Source organism: Sorex fumeus, unplaced genomic scaffold (genome assembly GCF_029834395.1).
Source record: "Sorex fumeus unplaced genomic scaffold, SorFum_2.1 ptg000037l, whole genome shotgun sequence".
Taxonomy (NCBI): Eukaryota; Metazoa; Chordata; class Mammalia; order Eulipotyphla; family Soricidae; genus Sorex; species Sorex fumeus.
Window position 1 is genome coordinate 74452183 of NW_026606094.1, and position 9853 is coordinate 74462035.

General features: G+C 45.0%; 1 protein-coding gene across 1 annotated transcript; it reads right to left on the minus strand.

The window, feature by feature from the left end:
• Window positions 1-6154: 6154 nt before the first annotated feature.
• On the minus strand, window positions 6155-9470 carry LSM5 (LSM5 homolog, U6 small nuclear RNA and mRNA degradation associated). Its single transcript, XM_056118515.1, has 5 exons — window positions 9364-9470; window positions 8210-8305; window positions 7567-7594; window positions 6888-6960; window positions 6155-6402 (listed from the first exon to the last, which is right to left on the minus strand). The coding sequence occupies exons 1-5, from the start codon at window positions 9407-9409 to the stop codon at window positions 6370-6372; spliced, it is 276 nt and encodes a 91-aa protein (XP_055974490.1). The 5' UTR covers window positions 9410-9470; the 3' UTR covers window positions 6155-6369.
• Window positions 9471-9853: the final 383 nt, after the last annotated feature.

The following is a 9853-nucleotide window of genomic DNA, read 5'->3' on the forward strand; positions in this document are numbered from 1 at the left end:
GCACCCATGTTCCTCCTTCATGCACAAAATATTAAAGGATTCGGGGGTATGGTGCCGCCAGCAGGTCAATCTGTACCTATGAGGCGAGTGCATCAGCAGCCTAATGGCGTCTTCAGACTTCCAGATACCCCAAAATTGCTGCTGTGCCTTTGTCCAGACCCCAAAAACTTGGGGAAAAGTTTACCAAGAAAGTAAATGGCCAAAAGTTAGGTATGCGGGAGACACACCCACAAACCACCTCCAGCTCAGCTATATAATTGGAGGCATGGCCTCTCTGGTTCCTGATTGAACTGCTTAATGGCCATGATCCCAGAGACTCAGAAACAAATCTCGAAACCCAGCAGCTTTTGGCAGAAATGTGTCTGGACCCCGCAGTAGGTTACTGTCGCCGGGCCACCCCAGGGGGGAAAGGGTGTTGTCCCTCTGCCTGCTCCCCCTTGGCGGCTCTGTGGCCGTCATCCTCCAGAGGCCATCGGACAGTCAGGCTTGGGCCCACAGTGACGAGACATTTTGGGCCTCATGAGATGGGGGTGGAGCCGGGCCTGTCCTCCCCACCCCAACGAGACCCTAAGTCATCGCCCACGAATGGCCTCTCTGGCTCCTGATCAAGCTGCTTAACGACCATGATCCCAGAAACTCAGAAACAAATCTCGAAACCCAGCGGCTTTTGGCAGAAATGCATCCAGATCACGCAGTAGGTTACTGTCGCTGGGCCACCCCAGGGGGGAAAGGGTGCTGTCCCTCTGCCTGCATCCCCCTGGTGGCTCGGTGGCCGTCATCCTCCAGAGGCCATTGGACAGTCAGGCTTGGGCCCGCAGTGACAAAACTTGTTGGCCTCACGGGATGGGGGTGGAGTCGGTCCTGTCCTCCCCATTCCAACAAGACCCCAAGTCATCACCCATGAATGGCCTCTCTGGCTCCTGATCAAGCTGCTTAACGGCCATGATCCCAGAGACTCAGAAATAAACCTTGAAACCCAGCAGCTTTTGGCAGAAATGCGTCCGGACCCCGCAGTAGGTTACTGTCGCCGGGCCACCTCCGGGGGGAAGGGGTGTTATCCCTCTACCTGCTCCCTCTTGGAGGCTCGGTGGCCGTCATCCTCCAGAGGCCATTGGACAGTCAGGTCTGGGCCCACAGTGACGAAACTTGTTGGGCCTCACGGGATGGGGGTGGAGCCGGGCCTGTCCTCCCCACCCCAACGAGACCCCAAGTCATTGCCCACGAACGGCTTCTCTAGCTCCTGATCAAGCTGCTCAACGGCCATTATCCCAGAGACTCGGGAGCAAATCTCAAAACCCAGTGGCTTTTGGCAGAAATCCCCCAGATTTAAGTGTTAAAATTTCGGAATTTCAAAATCATATGGCCCTACTGCAGCCACGCGACATCATATGTTATTCATAACCAGCAATAGAACACAAATTGTCTACTGTTACCTTTTCAGCAGATCTGAGTGTTGGGGTAAAATCTCAAACAATAATGGTGGGTCTGGTGTCGAAATATTGAATGTGATCAAAGTAGATAGAGAGTAATGTGGAAATCATCTGCCCCACAGGTAGGGGGAGGGTGTGGGATGGGGGAATACTGGGGTTTTTGGTGGTGGAGAATGGGCACTAGTGAAGGTACGGGTGTTTCATTGTATGACCAAGACTTAGACCCGAAAGCTTTGTAATTGCTTTCACAGTGATTTAATAAATAAAATTATAAAAAATGAAAAAAAAGCAAGGTGGAGTTCATGCACAATTCAATCAGCTAATCAGTGGCTGAATAAATAGCAGTACTCCTACATAAAAAAAAATATTAAAGGATTTTGGAGACATAACTAGCACCCCTTTTATAACTGCAGAGCTTACCTGGAAGTGCTCAGGGGCTGTTTTTGCCTCTGTGCATAGAAGCAACCCTTGCAGTGATGAGAGACCGTAAGTGGTCATAGCGATTCGAATTGGCATCAGCCACATACATGTAAGGAGCCTATATCTCCTGCCCATCTCTCCAGCTTGCACCTGTTACTTAGAACAATCATTTTTAGCTACATAATCATTTTGTCCTCGGTGGACATCTGGCAATAGCTGGAGTCATTTCTGTCCCAATTAGGGGACAAATAGGATGTTACCAATCTAGTGGGCAGAGGCCAGAAATGCTGTTAAACATTCTACAATACTCATACAGTTCCCACTAGTAAGAACTACCCAGATGACAAAACTGTCCACAGTGCCGAGGTGAAGAGATCCTTCTTCAGGCTCAGGATGCAACAAGTGCTAGAAAGCATCATGACTCCCATGTGGGAGGTCTAGGTTGAAGAAGGCACCCAGCCAAAAGCACAACAGTACCATACGTCAGACTTGTATTCACTTTGAGCAAATGCAACAGGAAACAAAAGCATAGCAGATGGAGCTGTACCATTACCTTCATTAAGAGACATTGTGGAGAGCCTAGCTTCTTCAACTGTCACTTGGAATGCGGACGCTACAAAAAACTGGTAACCATAAAAGGTTTCTGAACACACAACAACCAGAAATTAATTCCATATCGAATGCACACTCAATCAAGTTATTTCTGGCAATACTTACCCATGTTGTGTTAAGGAAAAGGGGGTCATGAGTGAAAAAAAAAACTTGAGCAGCACTGGTTTGGGGGCTGGGAAGATGACTCTAAGGGATAAAGAAGGCAGGGCATAACCCCAGGAGTAACTCCACACCAAGAGTAACCCCAACACCACCAAAAAAATTTGTAATCAAGTGAGCTTCTCAAGACGGAAACCCGGTGGACTCATCCACTCAACCACAGACTAGACCAGAGGTTTCTAACCACCAGGTGGAGGAGTGGTGCTGGTTGGCAGATGTACAAAGGCTGAAAACCCTTGGCAAGATCTCAAGAATCTGAAGGGTCTCAAGGTTGACTGCACACTAGAATCACCTGAACAGAACTCAAAACTACTGAAGTTGGGTCCCACCCTCAGGATTGATGCTGATACCACTGTTGTGTCTGTGGTCTGCCCCTCAACAATGTCGCTGGAATATCAAAGTCATTAAGCATTCTTTTGTTGTTGTTGTTGTTCTTGGTAGTGCTCAGAATTAATCCCTGGGCCTCGCATATGCAAGACAAATGCTGTATCACTGTGGTACACATCAGGCCCAAAATTAAGATTAAACGTTCTCCAGTTGAAGAAAATATGCAGTTCTTTTATTACAATTATTTCCCACTAACCAGAACTTTTGGGTGTTTCATGAAAAAGGTCCTATCCCCCAAATAAAAGCTCTCCCAGTGACTCAAATACAGGGAGTTTGAGAGACTCCATCAAGGACCCTCAAACTTTTCCCTCTCCCAATCCCTTTCCCCTGTCCAAACCATCTCCAGTTCCTCCAGTTCCGGGTTAAAACCCTGATCCTGAATTCAGTTTTGGTGTTTGCTTATTCAGAAACCTTTTACTGGTGCCAAAATTTTGGCAATCCCCAATTCAGTTACGTGATCCTACTTGAACTGATGCCCTACAGTCTAAGAAGCTAGGAACTGGAGAACAGTCTGTCCAGGGAAAGACAGGCAGGCTCCTCTCAAATTCCTGGTGAGCGGAGGCTAGGAGCTGTATGTGCTTCCTACAGGCAACATATCCCTGGAGAAAAACAAAGCTGGAGTCAATACTAGAGCATCCACAACACCCAAACTATAATATGTAGAATCTTTTTGCCTTCAGGCCACACCTGGCAGTGCTCAGGACTTAATTCTGACTCTGTGCTCAGGGACCACTACTGGAAGTACTCAGGGAACCACATGGGGTACCAGGAATCGAACCTCAGTCACCATATGCAAGGCAGTGACATAATCTCCATACTATCACTCTGGCCCTAATAGGTACATTTTCTAAAAAATGAGCTTGCCAAGGAGGGAGGTAGTGGGTGGAGGCTGTGGTTCACCGGTGGTGAGTTTGAGTTTAGTGCCAGAAACTCATATGACCAGTTTCGTAAATCACAGTGCCTAGATTTTAAAACGAAAGAAAACACAACAGGCGGTAACTATACATCAAAACTATAAACATTAACACCAGTGTAACCATGTTACCTTAACTAGGAAAATATTAAAAAGTCTAAAAAATAGAAACTAAGCATGACATCTTACACCCATATGAAAGGGTGTAAAAGAATGACAAATGAGGATAACTACATGGTTTCACATCCCTCCAAAGGGAAAGAAACCAAGGGAGGGAAAGCAATCAAAACTAACCAGGGTCAGAAACAGTGATGTGGGGTAACAGGCTCTTTGGGGCTCCTGACATCTTAATGTTAAAACTTTGGCAAGTTTGCAAGTTAACTATAGAAATTATTTAGCGCTATACTACTGTCCTGTTGTTCATGGATTTGCTCAAGCAGGCACCAGTAACGTCTCCATTGTGAGACTTGTTACTGTTTTTGGCATATCAAATATGCCACAGGGAGCTTGCCAGGTTCTGCCGATAGAAGTTATTTACACCATCAGCAGAAGTCAGTTGCTGTTTTCTGGAAAATAAAGGTAGATGTATTTTGATGTAAAGACTAAAACTGAAGATGACTCAAGATCACAATGAAATAAAGCTAAAGTACTATCAAAAAATAAAAACCAGCCAGAGTAGTACCACAGGTAGGGTGTTTACCTTTCACACAGCTGATTCGGGTTAAAACCCTAGCACAACATATGGTCCCCCAAGCCCTGCTAGGAGTGATCCTGAGCACAGAGCCAGAAGTAAGCACTGAGCATTGTCGAGTATGACCCCCAAAAGAACAAAAAAAATGTTTTAATTAAGAAAAAATTATAGGGGCTGGAGTGACAGCACAGCGGGCAGGACGTTTGCCTTGCACACGGCCGAGCTGGGTTCGATTCCCAGCATCCCATATGGTCCCCTGAGCACTGCCAGGGATAATTCCTGAGCGCAGAGCCAGGAGTAACCCCTGTGCATCGCCAGGTGTGACCCAAAAAGAAAAAAAAAATTATAAAGACAGTAAGTTCAAATTCACGTGTACAATACACAAAAACCATAAAGGATGAAACACACACACCTGAGCATGACCGGGGATGTGTTCCAAGTGCCACCAGACTCCCAAAAAGAACTCTCACAAATTAGTAAAAGACAAGCATTAAAATAGCAAAAGTATTTAATTTACTAAATACAAGTGATATCAAAATAAATAAAAATCTAAAGGGACCAAGATTTCGGGTTTTGTTTTTAGTTTTGGAGTCACATCAGGCTGTGCGACATACTCTACTATTCCTCCAACTCCAAAATACCAAGTTTTGAAAAGGTAGAACCAAGTCAATGTTAGGAAGTATGTTAGGGGTACTATGAAAAACTGCTGGCAAAAGTTAAACTTGTCTTTGGCAAAATGACAACATATATTCCCTTGAACTCACATATTTATGAATTTACCAAAGAAAAATAAAAAACATATTTATGTAGAATAGTGTAACAAATAAGCTACAGATATTCTACTTAATAAAATATGCACACAGTAATGCTTAAAAATGTTCATTAAAAATTTTTCCCCCCAGTGTTTGGGCCACATCTGGCTCCGTGCTCAGGGATCATTGTGGGCAGGGTGTAGGGGAGTAATAACCGAGGGTTATTACTATAGGGTGCTGGAGTAATAACCCAGGCCAGTTGTGTGCAAGCAAGCATTCTACCAGCTGTGCTCTCTTCAGCCTTGTATTTAAATGTTTAAGTCTTAAAGCTGCAAAACAGCATATGTCTTCACACAAGACAGGGCATTTGGGATAAGCAAGTTTTTAAAAAATATGTAATGAAGATGTACTGAAAACGAAATATATTTAATTTTTCTGTGGCTTTATAATATACATGTATTACCTATATATCTTGCTAAAGTTTTTAATAGATTAAACAATTTACCTATATATCTTGCTAAAGTTTTTAATAGATTAAACAATTCAGTAGGAAACTTCTCATGACAAAGCATCTTTGAACTGAATTTAAAATTTCGTAATTTCAAGTTTAAGATAATTTCAAATTTAAAAAATTGAACTTTATCATTTTGTGTGGAACAACCTTGAAAATAATCAAGTAAATGAGGAAGCAAAAGAGCATGACAGTTAAGCAAGTGACAAAAAGATCACGATTTTGTTCCACTGATTATAGTATAAAAAGCAACATGACAATTAACCAAAAACACTTTATTTTAGTCTACAAAGAACAACCTCTTTTTTCTAATACAATAATGATTAACTTACAAAATAGGCATTTACATTTTTAAAGCGCTTCCCTTCAACGGGAAGCTTGGCTTCAATTAAATCCAAACACTGAAAATTTTTTGTCTTTTATTTTTTTTTAAAAAAGCATGTTTTATTGACATTATAACAAAACAGAATCCAACAAACGATAAGGACATCCATTCATACTTCAGGTCCCTCTCCTCCAGGAACCAGCTGCAGGAGGAAAAGGAACTTATTACCACCAACACCAGCAAGACCCAGCCAGCTACCTTCATGCTAACCGCGCCAGTGAGAGCTCCTCATAAGGTCCCTTTCACCTCTTTGCTCCTCCCTCCATTCCTATTTTCTCCAAGTCACTGCTGTTTACAATTCCAAACATCAAGTAATAGTCTGGACAATGATTCATAACAAAATAGAAGATCAGAGAGCCTTAAACACAAACTGATCTTTAAACCTAACACATCATCCTCAAAGCTATAGAATCCTAACCACCACAGAACCCCCTTTCTCAATCTTTTTTCCTTCTTTTCATGGTGCCAGAGATGGAACTCAGGGCTTCAGACAGACAGGGCAGGTGTACTACCACTGAGCTACATTACATCCCTGCCCACACTAGTTCTTACACTGAGCCATAAACATTTAGTCAAATTCTGCAATCCCTACCCTCAAAAATGGGATCCCATCTTTCCGGGCCTTACCATCGTTATGTTATTTCCGTTTAGCAAAATCTGATCTAATTTAGTAATTCTTCTTCCTTCTGGTGTAATTTCACTGAAATAAAGTATTGAAAGAGTTAAGATATGACAGTGTTAATCAAAGCCAGTATTTTATTTCCTAAAAAGAGCATGATTATATACAAATGAATGTTCAATTAAGCTGTTATAGCAGATTTTCAGAGGTACACAGCACACATCTGACAGAATCTTCCCCAAACCAACAGAGTGAACCTGACTGGTCGGTCTCAAATCCATATCCATTAGGACTGATCTTCATTGAGACCTGCTAAGGACACCAATGGTGAAATAAAATGTTTTCTAGTTTTACCAGTACTTAATGCTAATTCCACCAATATAATTAACCAATTTGACTTTGAAAACAGAGATGCCAGCTGTGATCCTTATAATTTATATGACTGGGCCATCATTTATACTATGTCACACAGTTAAATGATTTGACCTGAGCCCTAAGATTCCTGGCTAGTGTATGCAAATATCTTTAAAATCTGTTTTTAAACAAGCAATTGGTACTTTTATGAGTAATAACCCTCTAATTCTTTTACTAGCACCAGTTGATAAAACTTCATTGAGTTGATAATAACAAAATTGCATCAAGTTTTTAAAAAAAGATTCTGATTCTTTAATTTTTAACACTACTCACAATTCAGTGACATCTTCCAGTACCATATCTGAAATTCAGTGTTAAGAAAATAAACATAAACATACCAGGTTGAATTTATTTTAGCCTCTACCTTTTTTAGTTTTCAATTACAAAGTTTAAAACAGGGCTCAAATTCAAAGTGACTCATGGAAGATTTTATCTTCTTTCAGTACACCTCTTAGAAGACCATCAGCAAGTGTCCTTGGGGAGCCGGGATGATAGTAGACTGGGTAAGGAAGGTATATGAAAGGCATTTGCCTTGCACGCGGCATGGACCTGGGTATGATTCCCCATCACCCCCATGTGGTCACCTGAAGTAAGATTTCTGAGCGGAGCCAGGAGTAATTCTTGAACACTGCTGGTTGTGGCCCCAAACCCAAAACAACCACCAAACCCCCACGATCAGCAAGATTTTCCGAGGGAAAAATTTTCTCACCATAATCAGTACCAACTATGGACTGCTGTTGTTGCTGGGGGGAGTATATCTGGCACCAGGGATCAAACCCAGGAACCTTACACAAGGGACGCATCTATGATGCTAAGCCCCTTCCCCTCCCAGCACCACCACCCCACCACAATTTTCATTTCTGTTCTTAAATAAGAAAATCCCAAACCCCAACCAGCACCACTTCGGAAAGGATACTGACAAAGTCATCAAACCCTAAAAGCGTGCCAACAATTTCCTTATCACTCTTCATCACAATGTGAATTCTTGAGCCGATACATTTGTCCACAAGCTCTGTGGAAACATATTATTTTATGAGGGTGGAAAAAAACGATTTTACACATTATTTCATTTTTCATCTTACACATAGCACAGCGGGTACCAGGTTGGGGGCCGGGGGAGGGAAGTGAGGCGTTTGGGTGCGAGGCCACCTGGGTCAACCAGAAGTTCAATTCCTCCGCCCCTCTCGGGAGAGCCCAGCAAGCTACCATGAGTATCTCGCCCCCACAGCAAAGCCTGGCAAGCTACTCGAGAGGTATTCGATGTGCCAAACACAGTAACAACAAAGTCTCACACTGGAGACGTTACTGGTGTCTGCCCCAGCAAATCGATGAACAACGGGAGGACAGTGACAGTAACACATTATTTCATTATTGACACATTATTACACATTACTTGGGCGCTGGCTCACGTTCGTAGCACAGTCTATGTCTCACCACTTCAGGTCTTTAAAACTCAGTTCTCTGCTCAAATGCTTAGCCAGAGACCGTTTCCCCCGCTTCGGCACTTGCCTCCTCCGGCAACCAGGCCTGGGGGTGGGGTGTGAGGGTGTTTGTAGCGACTGAAACTTAAGGCGGGACCCCTCTCAACTCTCACTCTGTGAGGGCACAGACCCGGGTTGCTTTTTCACCCTATGACCGCTCGCAGTGTCCGCTCCACAAGGGGCATGTGCCACGCGCGTGTCGGAGGGAGAGGCGAGGAGAGTTTCCGTCAGGGCGGTCTGGGGGCCAGCCGGGCGCGCGCCCTCGAAGGCGTGAACGACCAACACGCAGAACTCCGGCTCCCTCTCTCACGGCGCCTTCCAGGACGCGGGGCTTCTCTCAGACACCCGCGCGGGTGAGGCCCCCCGAGGCGTTGGCCCGGCGAGGCGTCGCCCACGAAAGCCGGCTCCGGGCAAAGCCGCGTCTCGGCGCCACAGAGAGCGGCGCGTCCTGACGACCGGGCCGCCCGCACCTGAGGCGTCGGGCGTCGCCACGGCAGAGGCCTCGCGCCCGAACGCCTCACTTCCCTCCCACGGCCCCCAACCCGAAACGCCAGCTCCCCGCCCCGCCTCCACGGGAGACAACGGTTACCTAGAGGCAGCAGCTGAGACGGGTTGGTGGTCGCGTTAGCCGCCATGGCCACGCCGGAAGTGACCTGCGCTCCCCGACGCCGAGACGGCGGGTTTGAAAGAGCGCGCTTCCGCCTTTGACTCCGCCCCTCCGCGGCAGGCACGACCAATCTGAGGCCGAGCGGGCGATTGGGCCAGTCCCGGGCGATCGCGCTGCCGATTCCTTTTCCTGCAGAGGGAGTGGGGAAGTATTTTGCAGGCAAGCAATCGACTGCGATCTCCCACGGGTAGCCTCTCTCTTCTCGAAGTGTCCAAGACATTACAGATATCCTGTTGTGTGAATAACTTATTCCTCCAATCCGGAAGGCTTTGCAAAATGTAAAAATCTGTAAATCGCTTTTGTTTCCCTCTAAATTTGCATCTCCTCTCAATCCAAGATCTTTCAGCCCTGCATAAATTATTTCGGCTTTTCCCGATAGACCCATTCCGTTGTCATTTCGTAACATTTAATT

What these genes read in the sequence shown, in the direction of transcription:
- LSM5 (XM_056118515.1), bottom strand. Translation starts at nt 9,409, where the DNA reads ATGGCGGCTAACGCGACCACCAACCCGTCTCAGCTGCTGCCTCTAG. An exon ending in GTCTCAGCTGCTGCCTCTAG is followed by an intron (nt 8,306 to 9,363) that starts GTAACCGTTGTC and finishes ATGTTTCCACAG; the next exon opens with AGCTTGTGGACAAATGTATC. An exon ending in CTGGAAGATGTCACTGAATT is followed by an intron (nt 6,961 to 7,566) that starts GTGAGTAGTGTT and finishes ACTTTATTTCAG; the next exon opens with TGAAATTACACCAGAAGGAA.